Source organism: Acomys russatus, chromosome 5 (assembly GCF_903995435.1).
Source record: "Acomys russatus chromosome 5, mAcoRus1.1, whole genome shotgun sequence".
Lineage (NCBI taxonomy): Eukaryota > Metazoa > Chordata > Mammalia > Rodentia > Muridae > Acomys > Acomys russatus.
In genome coordinates, this window is record NC_067141.1 from 38,726,892 (window position 1) to 38,749,298 (window position 22,407).

A 22,407-nucleotide genomic window follows, 5' to 3' on the forward strand; every position below is an offset into this window, starting at 1 on the left:
TATTGTTTGAAGAAAATAAAGTACTGAGCATAAGAATAGGAACTAACAAGGGGATTGTCATTTTCATGCTCAGGGAGGGTAAGGAGGTTGGGGGAGAGCACTTGGCTGTGTTCAGTAGAGCTATGGTGGAGCTAGTAGTGGGCATGAGGGAGACAGGAGGGCAGAGGCTTGGTTAAGACAGTTCAAAACAACAAGATGAGTGTCCTCTGAGAGAGACAGGAAGCCACTAGAAAGATGGCTTGGAACAGGGAGTAGCAACATAGAAAGATTTATGTATCCAATTTCCTAAAATATATTTTTATTTCTCCTAAATTCTGAGATTGGGACAACCTACATTCTGAAGGTAGGAAGGGACAACTGGGAGAAGTTAAGCTGTGGGGTAAATGTTAAGGAACAAGATCTCAAATAGGAGTGAAGTAAGTGGGAAGCCTCATGGTGCACCTGACACCCACTTTCCTCCCAACTGGAAGTCTAGTAGGGTGCGGGTGATCTCTTTTGGGCCAAGCACTTTTGCCACATTAGGATTGAAATAGATACTTTATCTTGAACCTGGTCCCTACCTCTGCCTGGCTATAGCTTCCAAGAGCTAAACAGTGTTCTTGTTGGGGCCACCTCCGCATATATGACTTCCCCAGGCGAACTTCCCCCTGATTATCAAGTCATGGAAGGTATTTGGTTATTTTGATGTCACATATTCTCAAGTTGCCAAGAAAACCTACTTCTAAAACCTGCCAGAAAAATAATAAATAAATAAATAAATAAATAAATAAATAAATAAATAAATCCTGCCAGAATCAGTGGTTAACATTAGTTTAAACCAGAACTCAAAAATTAAGATGAAGACTACTTTGTTTGACTAGATTGAAAATGAGAGCTAGGGTAGCCCAGTCAACAGAGCACTTTCCTAGCTCAAGATGCTTGGTTCAGTCCACTCTGAAACTAAAGGCTAGCAGCCAAGTAGACGGTAAACAACTCCTTAATAGTAGTGACGTGTCAGTAACAAATGACTTCCAAACTTACTGCTGTATCTACTATGTTACAATCAACTTGAGTATAGTGTTGATCATGTCTCTTTCCCTTCAGTGAAATGATATATTAGTTCTCTCTCTGTAAGAGTTAGCTGGAAAGTTTAAAGGGTAAAATAAACAAAAACAAAATAACAGATGCAGTGGTCTGTTCTCTGTTGAATAGATACCTGGGACTGTATTGCCACCTGTTTCTTCATAGACACAGCTCACAATGTAATTGATTACATTGATACAATATGGAGAATACTCAAGCCAGGTGGAATTTGGATAAATCTTGGTGAGTGATTAAATATTCATTAATATTTTATACATCAGTCTGAATATTTAGATCTGCCTTTCCAATTTGCTTGCGAACATTATAATTATGCTGTAATATTCGTTAGACCACATCCTAGTTGGTGATGCCTTCTGAAGGCAATGGCAGTCCAAGCAGTGGAGTGACCCTCCTGGGTCAGTCTCGTGGGTCCTACCTGCAGAGAATATTAAGTTTCATCTGCTGATTCCACACTTAGTCTGTTGTTTCCCTTCCATCGCTCTGTGCAGACAGTGGCATTTCACTCTTCTAAGTGTGTTTTCAGAGACTGAAATGGCAAGCACAGGGCCTGCATGGGTCTACACCAGGCCCTTTGCATATATGTTGTGGCTGTTAGCTTGGTGTTCTTGTGAGGCTTCTAACAGTGGGAGTGGGTGTATCTCTCTGACTGGTTTGCCTGCTCTTGAGAATCTTTGCTTCCTATTGGGTTGCCTTATCCAACCTTGATAATGAGGGCTTTTATCTTTTCTTATTGTATCTTTTTTTTTTTTTTTTTTTTTGGTTTTATCTTGCTGTCATCTCTTGGAGACCCGCTCTTTTCTGAAGAGGAAAGGGGGGAGATGGAAGGTGGAAGTAGAGCTAGGAGGAAGAAAGGAAGGGGAAACTGATTGGGATGTATCATATAAGAGAAGAATCCATTTTTAATTTTTGTCTAAAAAGAAAACATTTTTATTGTTTTTTAAACTTTGGAGGAAGGAAAAGATTTTTTAATACCATTTCTTAAATTAATTCATTCATGTTACATCTCAATTGTTATCTCATCCCTTGTGTCCTCCCAAGGAAAGAAAAGATTTTACATCCATCATGGAATGTATCAGTCATACTATCCCAGTAAATGAGATACCATGAGTTTAAGAAGCAATAGAAATTTCATATATATATATAAAAAAATCTCTTGTACTTTGAGCCTACTGCTTGATAATAGAAATCAAATTGTGAGTATTACATGTTCCTTCATCAAGAATCTAAAGGGAATTACCTATATTATTCTTCTTTTTGGTTTTTCAAGACAGGGTTTCTCTGTGTATCCTTGGCTGTCCTAGACTTGCTTTGTAGACCAGGCTGGCCTTGAACTCATAGTGATCTGCCTGCCTCTGCCTCCTGAATGCTAAGATTAAAGGTGTGTGCCACCACACGCAGCACCTATTTTCTTCTCTTAAAGGTAAGAGAAGTATGGTGAAATAAATGTCCATGTAAGTGTGCATGTTTTCCTTAAGTGTGATGTGCACTCTATGTTCAGAAACCTAACCAAGTTAGAATAGAAGACTTTCATGATGAGGCTCTACCAAGAAAAGGACAGATACATTAAAGACCTCATTCATTGCTGAGATTCTGTCAACTATACCGTGTAATTATTTTATTTTTACTAGAACAGTTTTCATCAGGACCAGGACTAGAAGGAGAACGTCTTCCCATTTTCTCTTCAGAATTCCGTGGGACAAGATGATAACAGTTGTAAAATGCACTCATCATAAGAATCCAGTATCTTAAACCTTAGGTCTTTCAAAGTAAATGCCTTGGGAAACTTGGCCCAAGGAATAAATGAAGGATCCTACTGAGAATCTGATTGTTTCGTGTGAATTAGGTAACCTTATCAATACTTTCAATTCCTAGCAGCCCTATCTTGTGTTCTGTTTTGTGGTTCTAGAGGTTAGAGTAGGGCCTTGTGCACCTGGACAAGAGCGCTTGCCACTGAGCTGCATCCCCAGCCTCTCAGAGCGACCCTAATGGAAAGGCACTGTTTGCATAGTGGGAGGAAACAGGTCTTGAGTTAAATAACCAGTAGAATAATCCTGTAGCTTATGGTAAGAGGCAGGCTCGCAGCCTGAAACTGTCACGTGACACTATATCTAGTATGTTATTTAAATAACGGAGGTTTGGATCCTGCCTACTGAGTTATGGAAAGTTTTTTTCTTCTTTTAAGGTACTGGATTGAACTCATACAAAAGCAACCTTGTCTATGAACATTTAAGCTATATAATAAATACCTGAAAAAAGTTGGTCCATATAAGCAGGAGAGCTGTTAGCTAAAGGTAGTTGTGATATAATGTCTAATGTGTCGTGGGCAACAGAAGTCAGGGAGCAGGTGCCTTACTAGAGGACAGTTAGACCTTCTAGCCACAGGGTTTCAAAATAATTTGAGGAATTAACAATGAAAAAATTTACTCTAGGGCTGGAGAGGTGGCGAAGCGGTTAAGAGCTACACCTGTTCTTCCAGAGGTCCTGAGTTCAATTCCCAGCAACCACATGGTGGCTCACAACCATCTATAATGTGATCTGATGCCGTCTTCTGGCATGCAGATATAGCAATCATGCACATTAAAAAATAAATAAATCTTTAAAAAAAGTACTCTAGCTTAATACTTCACAAATAGAATATTTTGCATGTATAAGTTAAAGAATATTAAAAATTATAAATCAGGACTGGAAAAATGGCTCAGCAGTTCTGAGTGCATACTGTTCCTGCAGAGAACTGGAAGTCATTTCCCAGCACCCACATCGGGTGGCCCACAACTCCAACTCCAGGTGCTTCTAGGCTCCTCAGGCACCAGTACTCATGCTTGTATTCCCACACATGTACACATAATTAGACACAACCTTTAAAAATAATAATCTATAAAGAACAATAAAGATGACATAAATATAATAATCATGAAACACCATGACCAAAGCAAATGGGGGGAAAGGCTTTCTTTGGTTTTATAGTTCGACGTTGCTCCTGCTATCAGCTGATTGTTGCACTGGCTGCCAGACTGCCCTGCTTCTGGTCTTTCTTGGTGAAGGGCTCTGTAATCGTAAACCCTGCCCATTCATGATCCTGCTTCATTCTTCCTGGCTTTGGGACCCATCCCTACCCCCAGCAATGGAGCAGAATGCAGAACCACACTTTTCCACATTGTATTAACTTTCTGTTATGAGCTTACTCTATTTTATGATCAAGGAAAAATACATCTTTATTCTTTCTCTTAATATGAAAAAGATGCTAGTTGGGGGGAAAACTGGCGGCTGCTCTTTGGGTTGCTGTTATTCCAGTTTCCCCCATTCCAAAATATCATAAACAGAACCGTATAATGTGGCACTTTCTGTCTCTGGCTCACATTAACTAGCATGATGCTGTTGAGACTCACTTAAGTTGCTTCAGAAACCAGTGTGTTGTTTCCATTTTTGCTGAGTGAACCTTCACTGGATAGGTGACATTTCGTTTATCTGTTCTCTGTGCATGGACATTTGATTTTTTTTTTCTCTATGCTGGTTAGGAATAAAGTTGCTATCAACATTTGTCATAGAAATCTTAGTGTGCTACAGTATTTCATTTCTCTTGAGTTAGCCCCTAGTAAAGAAGTTCCTTAGTTATATGTGATGTGTGCATAGCAAACTTTGCCAGACTCTACTAACATCTTTCCAGATGAACTACCATTGCTTCCCATTCCTACTAAGGTGCTTGAAACATTGCTCTTCCTGCGATTGTGAGTGAAAATGTGTACAGATCTTTCCTATCTTCAAAGTCTACATTGCTCAAAAATCTAAAATGTTGACATGCCAAGTAGCAAAGTCCATACATGATCTCATCTGGCAGACCACAGGCAGATGTACATGCACTAAAAATACTGTACAAAATTAGTTTTAGGGTATAGGTTTATATAACCCATTGGTAGAACCCTACTTACTATAAGCAGAGCGCTGGGTTTCCCAGTACTGTCCAGACAGACTATTAGGCTGTACAATTAAGTATATATGAAACAAGCTAGTTTTTTGGTTGGACATGTTTCCCTCCTTTAGACACCTCATTTTGTATGTGTAAATATTCTAAAATCTAAAATACCTCTATTCTCAGGCATTTCAGGTAAGGGACCTTTCATCTGTAACTCTTTTGGCAGTTTGAACCCAGTCAGTAAAAATATTTGTCTTTGACCCTCAAGAAATGTCTTTGTGTAAGAGATGATCTTTATCAAATCACAATTTATATAAAAGACTATAGAACATATTCACATCATAGTTAACTGTCCTTGACTGGTAATAGTATAACACTCAAGTTGTACAGTCTGAAAAGACGATTATAAAGACATCTTTTTTTGAGCTGGTGAGCTGGTTATGTGGATAGGAGTGCTTGTTATCGCAAGCATAAGAACCTGAGTTTGATTCCTAGCACCCACAAACAAAGGCAGGTATTCAGCCTCGAGACACAGCTCTGAGGTTAAGAACACTTTCTACTCTTTCAGAGGACCAGAGTTTGGTTTCCAGACCCTGGTTGCATAGCTTACAACAGCCTGCATCTTAAGCACTGGATGAATCTGATGCCTTCTTCTGGCTTCTGCAGGTACCTGCACACATGTAGCATACACTCAACACAGACACATACGCATAAATAAAATAAAAATAAATTTTATAAAATGAAAAGCCAGATGTTGCCATGCACATGCCTGCAACCCTAACACCACTGTGGGGGACAGAGGTAAGAGGATCACTGGGGCTTGCTGACCACCACCGTAGATGGTCTCAGGTTTAGTGAGAGACCTTGTCTCAAAGAAATAAGGTGGAGAGTGATAGAGGAGGACATCCAGTGTCATCCTCTGACCTCTGTGTGGCACATAGACCACACATATGTGTCATATTCTTGATGCTTAGTTTGCAAATTAGAGGATGTTGATATTTACTTGAGGGTAGTGTGTGATATAACACTTCAGTCGATGAGTTTTAAAGAATGTCGTACTACGAAAGGGTTTATTTTAGCTTACATATTATATTTGATCATGAGCGGAAGCCAAGGCAGGAACTCAAGGTAGGCAGCATCTTGAAGAAAAAAACAACAGGAATTCTCCTTCCTGGGTTGCAACCTCTGTCCTGCTTGATACTTTTTCTATATACCCTGGACCCACCTGTCTCAGAATGGTACTACAACAGTGGATTGGGCTCTTTTATATCAGTTAGCAATGGGAAAATGCCTAACTAACATGTCTACAGTCAGTCTTACGGAGACAATCCTCAATTGAAAGATAGACCTCTCCCAGGTGAATCAAGTTGACAACCAAGATTAGGAAGAATGAACAATCAGGCTGAAGACATAGATGGATTTCAACAAGTTTTGAAGCATAGCTGAAGTTTGAGTGACGGATAGGGTTTTATAGGCTTGTGAGCTCAAACATGACAGTGGAAGGAAAACACATATGGCTTACAGGAATGTGTGTATACCTACAAAACTATATTTTCAGATGCTTTTAAAGCATGGGGGTGGTAAAGATGAGAAGTTACTACTCTTGCAGAGGACCCAGGTTTAGTCCCAGCATTCACATTGTGGTGGCTCACACCCTTCTGTAACTAGAGTCCAGGAGGTTCTGATGCCCTCTTCTGGCCTCCATGTGGCTCATCTACATACTTGCAGGAATACACTTCAGAAGCTATAAAGATTACTGTGAGGCTCTTTGCTTTGTAAAAAGCTGTTGATACAGTTTAGAACTGAACAGATGGCCAGAAACTGTCTCAGTGGGTTTTTTAGGACTGTTATTTCAAAGAATGTGCGAACATATAATTTACATTCAGGGTCATTTATTCTAGTGCTTTAGGTAAAAATAGAAGGGGACAGCATGGCTAGATTCCTAGTGTTTGAGAAGCTGAGGCAGGAGACTCTATTGTGCAAGGCTCCAGGACTACACTGAAAAACCCTACCTAAAAATAAAGGAGAAGAAAATGTTTACTCACAGGAAGGCAGAGCCTCTTAGGAGCAGAAACTGTTTGACCCATTACCTTTATCTCCCTTGCCTTTTTTTTTTTTTTTAAATCGTCTCAGTATTGTCTGACGAGTTTAAGTACAACTAGTTGGGTGTAGGATTTATTATTTACTCAATTAAAGGTAAAGACAAGGTTTGTGTGACAAAGGTTTGAACAATTGCTTCAGCAAATGTAGTGACTGTTCTTTTTATTTTTACCTTATTTTGTACTCAAGTAGTACATCTAGAATTCAGTGTACAGAGCTATTGATGTGACTCACTCACAGTGTCTTCAAACCATAGGTCCTCTTCTATACCATTTTGAAAATCTGGCAAATGAACTTTCTATAGAATTGAGCTATGAGGATATTAAAAACGTTGTTCTGCAGTATGGATTCCAGCTAGAGGTAAGAATGGAAAGAAACACTGCCAGAATTTAAGGTGGAGAGCCTTTAATTCTAAACAGTATACAGACAGCATAGCAGTTACTGCCTTGTTTCTTTGCTTCTCAATTTCTAATCCAGATAGAGAGATTACTATTGCATAGCTTTCTTAATTGTAAAGATTTGGGACAGTATGTATGTAAAGGGGACACTAAAATTCCTGTTAAAATAGACTGTCAATAATGGTAGCTGACAATGGCCTGGGTAATTGCTCACTGACAAATTTCAAGTAGACTAGGCTCTGGAGGAGGTGGGTGGTACGAAGGCAGGTGTCAAACAGTTCTCTGTATATTATTTTCTACTTCCTGGCCTTTCTCCTCTCCTCACTTCCTGTAGTAAATAAGACCTCATGGTATTTTGGCAGTTTTGTTGGTTGTTTACTTATTTAGGAGTATTCCACTGACTTACCCCCCCCCCCCAAAGGATTTATTCTTAAGAATGAAGAGAAGCAATGCATTTATAGCACTTTGTAGTTAATGGAGTGATGCTGAACTACATGACCTGTTTATTTTGTAAAGGAATTATGGATGCTACTAGTCTTTTGGGGTATCTGTTTAAATGTGCTTATGATCAAATGCCTGCCACTACTACTTCTTGGTATTTGTTACAAGTGTGGCTATCATGATCTTACTGTGATTGTTGTTTGTATTACAGGTGGAAAAAGAATCTGTATTGTCAACATATACTGTGAATGATCTCTCTATGATGAAATACTACTATGAATGTGTTTTGTTTGTGGTCCGGAAGCCACAATAATGGTCTTAAGTGATATTTCCCAGAAAAAAAAAAGTTTAATGAGAATAAATGCCGAAATAAACAACTCACAGTCGACTCAACTATCAGTGACAACAGGACACAACCTCAAATCAGTGGTGCCTTCTTATTCCTAACAAAATTTAGAAATAGTGTCTATTTTCTTAATGATGTCTATCGCTTTTTTCCAGAAATATACTATACCATGCAGATTTATACTGCACAACTTCAAAAACATGAAGAAAGTATCTCCCATGCAGATATATAGTGGAGGAAATATCTTAAAAGTACTTTTTTCTTTGAAGCCCAGAATTGTCTGTCTTTAAGAAAATAAACCTAAATTCCAGTATTCATGAAGCTTTTGCAAGTCTGCCGTGTTAATGATTGATTGTCTAAAGTCCGTAAACATCTCCTTCTTGGATTCTGCATTGCCTGTGTTGTGTTTAGCAGAGGCTAAGGATCCTCTGTTATATTCAGCATCTGGAACTGGAACTTTGTTCTCATTGGACCTAAGTCAGCTATACTCACAGGATTTTGAAACTATTCTTTCATTATTAAAATTAGTTTTTTAAAAATTCAGCTGAATAAGCATCAAATATGTCATGTATGAAATGCTAATTCAGTTTTATTACAGGTGAAATTTCAATGAAATACAGTAACAGAAAAATTCAGTCTTTTTCCATGCTAAACTGAATCTTGTATTAATTCGTGGATTCTTTTGAAATGTGTAAGAGAAACATTCAGAGCCACAAAAGCATTTTTTTTTTAAAGCAGTGTTAAGAAACTGGAAAAATAAGAATAAAATCTGCCCATCTAAAATAAGATAACTTCAAATTAGAAATGAATTACAAAGTTTGTCAGTGTGATGTTTACAATGATGTCTTTATTTAAAGTATGTGGCATATGAAAGCAAGCACTTTTTTAGTTAAAATATATTCTAGTAAAACTGTCATAATAGAATTAATGTGAGAAGTTTTGAGTATGAAATTCAGGGATAAATTAATGCCCATGGTCTGTGTCTTTAATATCCTAGGCAGCAGCCATGTATGGATTTCAAATTAATAGCCGTTTTGTCCCCTGATAGAGTTGGAATTGAAGCAGTGCGAGCTGCTGTAAATTTTCTACCTCTAAGGAGGCCTGTGTCAGATGGAGCTTTCCTTGTTAATTTTAATGTGTGTTATTCTGTTTCCCTTAGCTAGGAAAGTAGAGGTGACAGGTGTTTTAACTCTACAAGAAAAGAAAGCTCTTGCTGAATATTGCACAAATGGTGTGGCCTCTGTGACGTTCAGAGTAGATGAATAATAAGTACTGCTGGCATAACTGCCACGTGGCCCCACGGTAACAGGAAGCCTGACTTGTGTTGCCTAGGTTTGGGAGTCTATAGGAGGTTGTGGAAATTTTTGTCATCTGTCCTCCCATTATGCAGAACATGGCTCCACAGAGTACATTTTACTTCCTAGGTCTGCTTTTCTTTTAAAGCTATTCCTGGTTCTTCCATCGCTCTGTACTTTACAAGTGTTCATTTGGTGGAAATTCTCATTACTTACTATTTGCAAGGTGGGAAAATCTCCCAGAATTATTTTTTTAAAGGGGAAAAATCCTAAAATAAATATATTTTAAAAGACATCCATTGAACAGCAAGGAATGCATGCTTTTTTAGTTTTTATTTAGGAATGCTTATTATTCATTGAGTAGTACTTTTTTTACAGCCTGGTTTTTGTTAACAAAGACAAGAACAGATACCAGTAGGTTGGTTTTGTTACCTAAGGGTTTTTTTTTCCTCCTGTCATGTTTTACACTTTAATAATGTTACTTATATTTCTAAATTATATATTTTGCTTAACTCTGAAATCAGTTATTTCATTTATTTTTAGTTTTCATCATATGAATATTTTAAAAATATTCTTTATAAATTTGCATCACTTTTTCTGTTGTGGCTTTTGAAGTTCATATATTCTAAACTTGAAAGTGTGATATAAATCAATAATGGAAGTGTCACTGGAGGAGTTTAATTTTGTATTTCTTAAATTTAGGTCTAGCTTCTGGAGTGTATTAGCCTTGAAGTTTTAAATTTTTTCTTAAATTAATGCTATACATAAGTACTCTTATTTTCATAAGGTGATCATGTGCTTGCTGGTTTTAAATTTCCATTTTCTGAGGTGGTGCAGATTTAGATTGTGATCAATGAACAAGATAGGGCTCATAAAATATACAGGGAACTGCAAAAATCACAGTATGAAATAATCAAGTTTGGGAACTGTAAAGTGTATGGGATTTCTATGTACTTTACATTCTAAACATTGCCAGAAAGGTTGAATTGGAAGCTTCATGTTTGCATGAAATTTCCTATATTTTCAATGTGTATATGGACTTACTTTTTCTTAAATATTAAAGTCTGCCAATTGCTATAATAACTCTTCTTGCTTGTTTCCCTCAATGAAATAATGGCCATAATGGGAATATTACTTAAGCACCTTCTTCTCAACTTTTTTTTTTCTTCTTCTCAACTCTTGGTTATCCTATTTTCTGTATTCTTCTAGAAAGTTAGCAATAATGAGTATCTGACCTCTGAGTTTGCCAAGGTATGCAGTATTTATTTTTACTTTGTTTCATTCCCCCAAGGAAAGAAAGATTAGCCTTAGTATTGTTAAGGAAAAGGAACTACAGAAGCTAAAAGCAGGAAAAAAGTTTCAGGAAGAGCATTTTTATCATCTGGGACCATTTTCCTGAACTCTTGACTTCTCAATTGGAGGGAGGGGCCGTTTCTGAGGACTTTTGCCAGAGGCCTCCACAGTGTCTGTGGGGGAGGACTGCTTCACACTTTATTTATTCTCATTTGGTATTTTCCCCATGCCTAGTCCTTTCTCTCTGGATTGTCACTTTCCTATTACTATGACAACATACCTTTAAAGTAAAAAGGTTGATAAGTTTATTGTTTTGTCTCACAGTTTCACTCCTTGTTCACTTGGTTGGTATGGGGAGGGTGGGGAGAGAAGCTCATGGCAGCAGGGAAGCAGAGGGAAGGAGGTGGGAAGGGCTAGAGACAGAACTAGTCCACGGGCTAGATTTCCCCTCCCAATAGTCAGTCCATCCAAGTATGAAGTCATCAAAAAATTAATCCATTCATGAGGCTATTAGGCAATCAGTGGGGATGAAACCTTTAACACATGCACCATTGGGTGATGTTTATACTCCATCCCTACCGCATTTGCTCATCCCCAAACCTGCAGAAGTTCCTCAGGTCCTCTGAGTGGTGAAGACCTATTTGTTAATGCACCTGACCTTGGCGCTGTTGTGGGAAGGTCGAAGGGGAAATAGATCCCTTTGTTAGTTTAGTCTCTTACTCTAGTTCAGCATGTAAATAAAACCTTGACTATTACTGTCTTAGGACTTGTGTTGCTGTGTGAAAACAGTATCCAAAAGCAACTTGGGAAGGGAAAGGTTTATTTCAACTCAGAGTTCCATGGCATATTTGATCACTGGGGCAAGTCAGGGTAGGAACTCAAACAGGGCAGGAATCTGGCAGCAGTAGTTGATGCAGAGGCCGTGGAGCACCAGTGCCCACTGGCTTGCCCGTTATAGCTTGCTCAGCTTCTTGTATCCCAGGACACTTGTCAATGGGTGGCACAGAGCACTTTGAGCTGAGCCCTCCCACATCAATCCAGAAAATGCACCATAGGCCAATCTAGTGGGGAAGTGGGTGGGGATGTGTTTTCATTGATGCTCCCTCTTCCAAAAGTGATTTTAGCTTGTGATAAATTGACATAAAACTGCCTAGCATGGCTACTTTGATGTTTGCTTCTTTAAATTTGTTGTTTAATACTGGCACACTCATCTCTGCCTCTAGTTCTGATCCTCCAGGAGGACCCTTTGCTTTCTCTTTGTGCACATGCCATCCTGCTTCATAGAGGGTCACACTGTGACTATCTAACAGCCTTCCAGAGCAAGAATATCTATAGGAATACAAAAATATCTAATATCTGTCAAACAAAATTCAGTATGTGGCCAATCAAAAAATGCTACACGGGGCTGGAGAAAAACAATTAGGAGCACATACTACTCTTAAAGAGGGCCCACATTCCATTCCAAGCACCCATGTCAGGCTCCTTGTGTCTCTAGATCCAGGGAATCTGACACCACTTATGGATTCAAAGGTACACATATCCATACACAGACCCATGTGTACACATAAAAGTAAATTTTGTTTGGTTGCTATGTGGGTCAAAAAGCAGGACATGGAAAAAGAGCCTCACACTGACACTATGAAATTAGCAGAGAACAATTAAAACTGATCACATAGCATGAGACATTATCAGATAAATGGAAAGATCTAACAAATTTGTAAAGGTGAAAAGTATGCATTGTAAGATGAAAAATAGGCTGGCTATAACAGCATACTTGAAAACAAGCTGCCTGAAACCTTAGCACTGAGGAGAGACAGCTGAGTAGCTTCTTTGCTTAGGCAGGCTTGCCTTTGTGAGTTTTGGACTTGGGAACATTTCATGCTAGCTGTGACTTCTGAGGGTCATGCTCACTTTCCCTTCACTTCTCCTTAGGCCTTTACTGGGCAGTCAAAGTAGAGGTCCTTTTTACCCACTAACTCCTTTTAACTGCCGTTGTTTTCCACCACGTTTATTAGATGCCCTTATTTAATATCTATCTCCCTCAAAACAAGCTTCACTGAGAGTTGGAGGGCAAAGGTTGTTTAACTTGGTCCATACCAGATGCTCAAAAGGGGTTAATCAAAGAATGAACTATGAGTAAGTACAAGCTTATGAGGGAATACAGCTATATGTCTGGTATGAATGCCTGGGTAGAAGAACGATAGTACAGGGAAAGCAGTGGGACACAGTAATGACACCTGGGAAACACCTAAGAAGAAAGGACAGTCACTATTTGAACAAATAGTAACTACCTAATATATACCACACAGTTCAGCGTATCAGTGAAAATACAAAGAGCCCAATGTCAGAGAAACTACCCATGAAACGGCGCTCAACCTGTGCGTCTCACCTGCTTAGGGTCTCACATCACATATTTACGTTATAATTCATAACAGCAAAATTACAGTTATGAAGTAGCAATGAGAATTTTAGGGCTGGGGGTCACCACTATGTGAGGAAGTGCATTAAAGGTTGCTGCAGTAGGAAGGCTGAGGACCACGGCCATGATGTCTCAAGAATGTGACTGCCTGAACATGAAGGGCACCACCAGTAGACATGCTAGCATGCAATGGGGCGAAGCTCTGGAGGTCTCAACCCTAGTTACAAAACAACAAAACACTAGGCAACTGAGGACTACTGAGAGCAGGAAAAAGTCTTCCCCAGGAAAGAACACACCAATCAGGTGTAAATACCACACAGTATTGTACATATATACATACAAATAACATACAAGCTGAGCATGTGCTTAAATATAAGTGCTTACATATTTAGTAATACAGACACAATGGCTGTGAATTTATAGAGAGTTGGGGGAAGGGTGGAAGGAGGAAAGGGAGGAAATAGTCTAATTTTAAAAACTAAATACATCACAATAATTTTGAAAAAAAGCCACACTTACCAGGAACTCGCTTCTAGTGTGGGAGACAAGAATGACAAGTGTGAGCTGGAGTTTCCAGTGTGGTGATCAGAGTTGGACATGCTGAAATGTTGACATGGATTTGATGCTTAGGGGAGGAGAACCTGCTCAATAGGGAATATCTGATTCAATCGTTTTAAAAACTGGGGTCTGTGCAAGGTCTGCAAAACAAAGCCTAACCCTTTACAACTTCTCTGTCAGGTTCCTCCAGTCTGCAACAGACATGTTTACAAATAAGCAGACTAAAGCCAAGTGCAGAGGCTCCTGCAGGTGGCGCCACACTGGGTAAAGTAGAGGCAGAAGGACTGCCTGAATCCGGGATCAGTGGAAAATCTACATGAAATAGTGAAACTCAAAAACACTGAACAGTATGTGTTTCTTCTTTACCAAGAAGATGGGGAAATAATTACAAACCAACTTCTGCCTCATTACTGATAGTAGTGCTGAAAAAAAGAAATGAGGCTGCACTTTATTTTTGTTACATCTGTTTATTGTATGTGTGTAGATTCGCCAGCCACACAGCATGTAGGTGACTATCAGAGGATGACTTCTCGGTTTGGTTTCTCCTACCCTATACAGGGCCGGAATTCAGGATGTAAAGTTTGGCAGCTTGCATTTTATACCAAACTGTGGGACATCAGAATTGGTAGAGGACACTGAAAGTAGCTATGGAGGGGGTTATGTTTTACATAAGCAGTAGAAAGTTTGAACACAGACTGAAAACCAGATGAAGATGCACATTACCTTCAGAGGAACCATCTGACTATGCAATGAGGTAGAGCTAAAGTGCCAATGGGTTAAATAAAATGAAATTTAAGCTATTCAAGTTGCTTATTAGAAGTGAAAAAGGAGAAAAAAAATCAAAAGTACTTCAAGCCGCAAGAACAATGAAAACAACATACCAGGAATTGCAGACCCGTAGCTGAAGTGGGAGCATTGGGAGAATCAGAGCTTCCATGTTAGTACTGGAAAAGACAGCAGCTGGGCCCACTGTGCGTCCACAGTCCCAGCATCTGCTCAGGAATGTAGCGAATCTGAGGAGACAACCCTGGCCTACAAGAACAAGAGCATGTCTTAAAAAGACCAAATAATAGTTGGGCGCGGTGGTACACGCCTGTAATCCCAGCACTCGGGGAGGCACAGGCAGGAGGATGGATCTCTGAGTTTGAGGCCAGGCTGGTCTACAAAGCGAATTCAGGACCCCCAAGGCTACACAGAGAAACCCTTTCTATATAAACAAAAACAAAAGAAAAACAAAACAACCAACCAAACAAAAAAACTAAAGCAATCAGAAAGGCTCTACTCAAGTTTTGGCTCCATGAGAACAAACTAGAGAAGGAAAAAAGTAAACACAAATTGAACAGAAATCAATGAAACAGAAAATAAAAAACAATGAAGAAAGTATGCTAACTTGGGTGAAGTGGACAAATTTCCTTGACTAAGTAGATCCAACTGAGGACAAAGTGATCGCAAGTGCTACTTTGAAGGTCTTGTAAAGAAGATACTATATAAAGTGATAAACTTAAATGTGGTCAAAAGGTAGACACAAAATTCATAACATTCTAATAAAGGACACTTAGATTCTTACTAGAACTCTTGAATTATACGGGCTTGATATTGTAAAGATGAAAATTCTCCCGAAACATCTGTAATGCCACTGTAATTCAGAAAACTCAAAGAGAAATGCTACAGATGGGTCCGTATGGAAGAGCCAGGGGCCAAATGCAGTGTAGACAATCCTGAAGAAAGTCGAGGATTGCTCTACAGCTGTCAAAATCTCTTAATAAACACAATAAAATTTATTCTGTGTGTGTGAACTTGTACACATAGGGCATGAATCAGAGGACACCTTGCACCGTTGGATAACAGTTGTAGGGACAAGTTGACCTATAGAAAAGATTGGTTGAAGCAATCATGCCAGACCTCAGATGGCTAAGAAAGTATCTGGGGGTGGGGGAAGAGGTTGTTAGGAACTTTGGCCTGGCTCCTCCTAATTGGCTGTTGCTATGTGCCAGACCATCTGCTGGTCAGCTTGACCAGCGGAGAGTTTATCTGGACTCCGGGCGCTTTCCCAAGGTGAGCTTGTGTTGCTAGGGAATTTTTCTGTTTAGACTTTGTGTTTTTTCCTGGAATCTGGGTTCAGTCCTTGGCCAGGTTTAACACAAAACGGAGTTTGTCTGGCCCTTACACTGGATTCAGGTGGCTAAGCGTGCACATCGTGCACATACAGAAACACGCCCATACACAATAAGGCTTTATTTATTTAAGACGCTCAGTATCAGCTAAAACATATTCCTCGCCCTAGATTAGTTCTTCGGAGTACTGATGGCCTTATTTTCTTCTAGTTTTGTTTGGTTGCTGCTTTTTCCTTACAGCATTGGGGATTGAACCCATGGCCTTGGGCATAGTAGGTAAGCACTCTACCCTTGAGTTATGGCCCCAAGTTAGTGATTTTATCAAAGGATTAAAATACAGGTTGATGCAAACCCGTCACGGTTTGTATTTTATTTGCCAGACACCGCCTACTGGAAAGAAGGTCTTGGAATCCCGCGGGCCGCTTCAGGGTAAGCAGGGCCTCGGGCAAAGCACGCCTTGCAGAGGCAAAGGGACCACAGGAACCCGAAAAAGCCTGTGGGTGAGGCCGCGCCCCGCCTCTCCCAAACTTCATACCCTCCACGCCCCGCCTCCTCGGGGCTCGTTTTTCCGGCCGCAAGGGCGCTCGGGAACGCGAGCATCGAGCTTCCACCAACCAGCGGCCGCGCCGGACCGGTGCGAGTGCGCGCGCATCTCGGCGCAGGTTCGAATCTCCGGCGCTGTGCTGCAGCTTCCCAACGTCCCTGGCGCCCTCGGGACGCCCTCCGCCCTCCCGCCGCTGTCCGCGCGCCCGCCGCCCACCCCCGGCCCATGGCCAAGCGGCGTGCGGCTGAGCCGCTCGCGTTCCGCGTGCCTTGGAAGCGGCTCCTGCTCAGCGACTTCCCCGAGGAGCCGCCGCTCTGGGTCCAGCCGTCTGGGGCGGCTCGGCCCCGCAAACGCCAGGGAGACGCGGGGACCATGGCGGAGCCTGCAGCTGCGCCCCGCAAGCGACGCGGCGGCGGGGACGGCGGCCAGGAGCTGCGGGGCTGTGGCCTGGAACCGGGAGAGCCACCTCCGGACGAGCTGGAGGAACCCCGGGTCAGCCGGGCCCCGGGGAGCGGCGACGGGGTGGAGAGCGCCAGCAGCCCGCCGGGAGCCGTCGGGGCGCACGGCCAGGTAGGTCCGACGGGCCAAATTTATGTGTTGTAGATGTAAACGATCTAGGCGCCCAAAATTTGGTTAAGATAAAAGGTTGGGATCTGTGCTGTATTACACATGAAGTAACTTGTCACATATCGGGTGGAATGAAATGTTTACTTTTTAAACACATGTCTCGGTAAGTCCAAGTGAGTTTACAATCCATAGTCTATATGCGTCACACAACTTTGGCCTGACGGGAACTCGAGAGCCTTCTTTAAAGCAGTTCTTGTATGAGTTGGGGTGAGGAAGCAAGTGTAACCCTCAGAATTAGCCAAACTCACACCAACCACCTTGGAACGTATCTGTCCAATGTCTGCCTTTAGTCACTAGAGTCAAAGTTAACAACCATGCAAAAAATAAATACTTGAGATTCTTTTGCCATTGTTTTTCATGAGAAATCTGATAAGGCAACGGAAATTTTTTACCTGGAACCGCTTTCCCCGCTGGGGTTGTGAGAAAAATCTCTCTGTGTTTTTCAGTGTTTCTCTGTGTGATGTCCTGAACCAGGCTGGCCTTGAACTCAGAGATCCACCTGCCTCTGCCTTCAGAGTGCTGGGATTAAAGGTGTGTGAAGAGATCTATCTCTTCAATAGTACAGTGACTGCTTTTAGGTGAAAATACAAATTGGAAATATCTAATTCCTGAAAACTTGGAAGCATGGGCCTTATCCAGACATTTCCTCAGATTGCTATTAGAAGTTCAAAACCAACTTCCTGAAAAGAGCATTATAGTCGTCCAGAAGTAGTGGCTGGAGAGACTTGCGTAGGGTGAAACCTTTCTCTTCAGACCATCTTTGGCAAGCCATGCATATGCAGATTTTCTTTCCTACCAGAACATACTGGGTGCAATGTTGTAGGTGCAGTCTATATGTGTGCACAGTGATGGGGGGGGGGTAAGGGAGGGAGAAACAAATTAATCGGGGAGTTTTTAATAAGCTGACACCATGCCTACTTGAACTCTGCTAGACACAGCTGGCTAGACTTGACAGGTCTTACCTTATGTTAGTTGCTGCCAGCAGCCGACCTTGGGGACCAGGAATGTTCTGCTCAGTCTGCCCCTTGCGTTCCTTCCAGAACCATGAGAAGATATGAGTTCTCTATCTCTCTTGCCTCCAAATACAGTTTTGGTTTAAGACGCAGTCATCTAGGGGAAAAGGGCATAACAAGAAGGAAGCTGACATCAGTGTTTGCCTGATTTCTGCTCGCTCACTTAGGGCTTCAGTCCTTGGCCCGGCCCCGTAGACTCCTGAGGGAAATGCTCGCCCTGCTCTCCACTTCCTCACGTGCTCTCTGAGCATTGCCGTGCAGCCACTTTTGAGGAGTATAGAAGTGCAAGAAACACCCTTAATTTTGAGGGGGGGAAAAGTATCATACCATTAAGTCTTGAAATGTTGAAGCAATATTTTGGCTATATTGGAGTAAATAAGATTAAAGTTAAATTGACTTGTTTTTATTTCTTTGTTATCATTGGAGCAGTAAGTACATGGCACTGCCACTCTGCGTGAGCAATGTTATTATGGTAGCAAGTGTAAACTTAACCCAGAGTGTTAGATGTGGATCTGGCAAGGGTCTTCAAGTTGAGAAGTGGCACCTGTCAGTCTGTTGGCGCTCCAGAGCTGTGTTCTTTGCATGGAGTATTTTGAGGATTTTGTGCCAATTTTAACTTCACAGTTTAAAGGAATTCTGTTATCATTTAGAGTGAACTTTAGCTTTAGGGGCCACTGCTCATTGTCTTGGTATTTCTATTTGTCAGTCATACCAATTGTCAATTCAGCATTTTTTCACTTTATCAGATTTATATCCCAAACTTTGAAGGCCATGAAATGTTTTAGCCTTTGTTAGTCTCAATACTAAGCATCAGAGAAAAAACAAAAGTAGCTTATGACGTGTGTATATGTTTTAAATTTCATATTCCTCATTGAAACTTAACACTGGCTGCTTTTCCAGAGGCCCTGGGTATAATTCCCAAAATCCATACAGTGGCTCCTAACAGTCTCTAAACTCCAGTCTCAGGGGAATCTTGTGCCCTCTTCTGGATTCCTCAGGCACTGCATGCCCACGGTACACAGACATACATCAGGCAAAACGCTCCTACATATACATAAAAATTTAAAAGCATTACACTTTTTTTTTAAGCAGTGCTACTGAAAAGAATTCTTTTAAAATTAACAATTAGCATATACAAGCCCACAGATTTCATTGGGTATGTGAAGTGCTTTGTCTAAAATCGAAACCATTTGTTAAAAATGAAAATACTGTAAAATATATTTGGGTTTATTTTTTTTTTAATGAGGAATTTAAAAAGTAGTTATTGGGCTGGCAAGAAAGGTGCTTGCTGCCAAGCCTGAGAACTTGAGTTCAGTCCCCAGAACTCACATGATAGAAGGGGAATCCTGTTGCCTGAAAGTTGTTTTCTGACCTATATATAGCATGGTATGTGCCACCCCTAAATACATCAATGTAAATATATATATTATTTTATTTTATTTTATTTTTTTCAGACCGTGTAGCCCAGGATGGCCTTAAACTTTGAGTGTTGTGATTATGGGCGTGTCAGCCCGCCCTGCTGAAACAAGGCATTTATTTCCTGGTGTGTGTGTGTGTGTGTGTGTGTGTGTGTGTGTGTGTGTGTGTGTTGAGGGTGTGGGTTTTTGTTTTTGTTTTTGTTTTTTAAATTGTATTTGCTCAAACTACTGTACTAATCAAGGACAATACGAGCAGTAAACATCAAACCCCTACTCTGATCTAGCCAACGGACAGGACATTCTCCACTGTTATGTGGAGAGTGGGGACTGACTCTGGGGGTGTGGTTCTCTAAGCCAGTCATCTATTTGTATCCTCCTCCTTTCCTTCCTTACAGCACAGTGAGGAGTTTTGGCAGTATAATACATTCCAGTACTGGAGGAACCCGCTACCACCTATCGACCTGGCAGCTCTTGAAGATGTGAGTGCAAACAGCCTGACGGGAACACTTCAGGACAAGAATGAAGGAGTTGAGGTTGACATGGAGTCCTGACAGGAGGAGCTGAAGACGAGATCCATTGAGCATGAGGAGACCTAAGGGAAAAGTTATTTTCCATACTTGACATGATACTGTTTTTAAACCTGAAGAATGAAGAATTTTGAAGCTAAATAATTGAGCTTACTACTTCATCTCCGAGTGGAGAGTTGTCAAGGATATGGCACAGCTGGAGGCAAGGCTTTGTGTCTGCGTTTTTAATGAAAGAGTTTTGCTCGCGCTTTAACTTTGAAGATGTTTATCTTGGAAAGGGGGGTTTGGGCAGTTTTAGAGGGAACATTCACATCTTCCTGTCGTTCTGTCCCGTGTTCTTTTGCACCAGAAAGCTTATTTGTGGCACATGGAATGAATACATTATCCAACCGATGCTGGTAAAATACTCGCTGGTTGGCCCCCCTTGACTGAACAAATAAGAGACTTGAGTATCTATGCAAAACTAAAATGTGAGATTGTTACTGAAATCTAATACTGTTTTAAAAGCGTGTAAATTTAAACTAGTGAGAATTTCCATTTGGGTAGCTTGTTTGAACTTTCAGTGTTTGCTCTTTATTAAAATACTGCAGCCAATGGACACAGCTAAAACATGAATAAAGTAGTAGGCCTGACCCTCCTTCCCTTTTCTGAGATAAAAGGAAAGAAATGATATAGTGTTGATTTTTGTTTTGAGGACATTTTCTTATTGTTGATTACTTTAGATCTGCCGTTCTCAACACTGGTAGCACTTTAAGCATGTCTATTTGAGCCCCATTCTAGAGAGATTTCATTCAGTTATTTGAAGGTAACTTTACATATAGTTTTTTGTTTTGTTTTTGTTTGTGCTGGATTCTTTATTCTTGTACTATGCTGACAGAACCAGAACCACTAGACTAGTAGCCTTTCCTGTTTAAAGGAGACCGCTGGTGTGAATTGTAGCAATGCTGTTAGTTTTTTCTTATCTTGCTGTCTTATTTGACTGGTTACTATTAAGTTATTATATTATAGTTTTATTGTTAATAAAGTACACTTTATGTTTGAGTTATGTATCGGTGACTTCATTTTTATATTGTATTCATTATATAATGTATAATAATGCTGTCTTTGTTACTGAATAATTTTGTCTACATTTGTATATTTTTGACATTAAATCCAATCCAAAATTCAGAAAAATAGTTGATGTCAATGAGAGGAAGAGCAAATAATAAATAGTATCTACCTCAGACTGAGTAGTTTTTACATTTTTATGTTTAATTAGCATACCTGACATTTTCATTCATGGTTTTGCTTTGTCTGGTCCCCACCCCCATCTGCTTATCAGTCTGCCCTGATGTTTTTTTGTCCATAGGGCTCTACCTGCATGTCACTGTTCTTTCAACCTCTTCACCTTCTGTGGACTGTTCTTTCAACCTCTTCACCTTCTGTGAACTGTTCTTTCAACCTCTTCACCTTCCTTGGATCTTAGTGTCTTTTCCTGTTGTGATGAAAACTCTGACAGCAGCAGCCTAGAGCAGAAAAGGTCTAATGTTGCTCACTGTTGAGGCTGTAATCCACCATGTGGGAGTCATAGCAACAAGAAGCAGAGACAGCTGGTCATACTGCATCCTGTGTCGGGCAGGAGGTGCTGAATGCATGTGCATGCTCAGCCAACTTGTTAAAATTATACCTTTATTTGTATATGTGTGGACACCTTTGTGTCACTGCATGGTGGACAGGGAACAACTTGAGAGTTGGTCTTCTTCACTATGGTTCCTGGGGACCAAACCTGCTAAGCCAGCTCATTGGCCCTCACCTTCTTCTCATATGGTCCAGGGTCCAGCCCAAGGGATGGCTCCACCCACAGTGGCAAGACCTCCTACCTCAGTTAGGATCAAAATCATCCTTCAGGTGTACTGAGGCCCACCTCCCAGGTCACTGTGGACTTGTCAGGCTGAGACCACCATCACAGACCCTGTCTAGTTCCATGACACAGTCCTATGCCTCGTGCCTCATAAATGTGCTAGAAGCAGATCTTTAGGACAGAACATTTACTTTTTTTTCTGAACTTGGGTCACCTCACCTAGTGCTTTCCACTCCATACATTTTCCTACAACCTGTTTTTTTTTTTTTTTTAAATAAAATTTGTGTGTATGTAGCACATTTTCTTTGCTGGTAGACAACGAGACTGATTTTTTTTTTTTATTTGCTCCTGTTATGACTAGACCAGGAATAAACATGGATGTGCACATATTTCTGGTAGTATGTAGGGACGTTTGGACATGCCTAGAAATTGTATAGCTGGGTCATACGGTAGTTCCATTTTTATTTCAGTTTTTTTGTTT

General features: G+C 40.7%; 2 protein-coding genes across 2 annotated transcripts in view; both read left to right on the top strand.

Moving 5' to 3' along the window:
• The window catches only part of Carnmt1 (carnosine N-methyltransferase 1), a 28,844-nt gene extending 19,839 nt beyond the window's left edge, over positions 1 to 9,005 (top strand). Inside the window, exons 6-8 of the mRNA XM_051146220.1 lie at positions 1,192 to 1,305; positions 7,350 to 7,453; positions 8,144 to 9,005. Coding sequence (XP_051002177.1) covers positions 1,192 to 1,305; positions 7,350 to 7,453; positions 8,144 to 8,245 — 320 coding nt within the window. The 3' untranslated portion in view covers positions 8,246 to 9,005. The remainder of the gene's footprint in view (positions 1 to 1,191; positions 1,306 to 7,349; positions 7,454 to 8,143) is intronic.
• A 7,545-nt stretch (positions 9,006 to 16,550) lies between these two features.
• C5H9orf40 (chromosome 5 C9orf40 homolog) lies at positions 16,551 to 20,434 on the top strand. The gene is made up of 2 exons (XM_051146221.1): positions 16,551 to 17,071; positions 19,955 to 20,434. Exons 1-2 carry the CDS (start codon positions 16,727 to 16,729, stop codon positions 20,108 to 20,110), a joined length of 501 nt encoding a protein of 166 aa, XP_051002178.1. The 5' UTR covers positions 16,551 to 16,726; the 3' UTR covers positions 20,111 to 20,434.
• The last annotated feature ends 1,973 nt before the right edge of the window (positions 20,435 to 22,407 follow it).

What these genes read in the sequence shown, in the direction of transcription:
- C5H9orf40 (XM_051146221.1), top strand. Translation starts at nt 16,727, where the DNA reads ATGGCCAAGCGGCGTGCGGCTGAGCCGCTCGCGTTCCGCGTGCCTTGG. An exon ending in CCGTCGGGGCGCACGGCCAG is followed by an intron (nt 17,072 to 19,954) that starts GTAGGTCCGACG and finishes CCTTCCTTACAG; the next exon opens with CACAGTGAGGAGTTTTGGCA.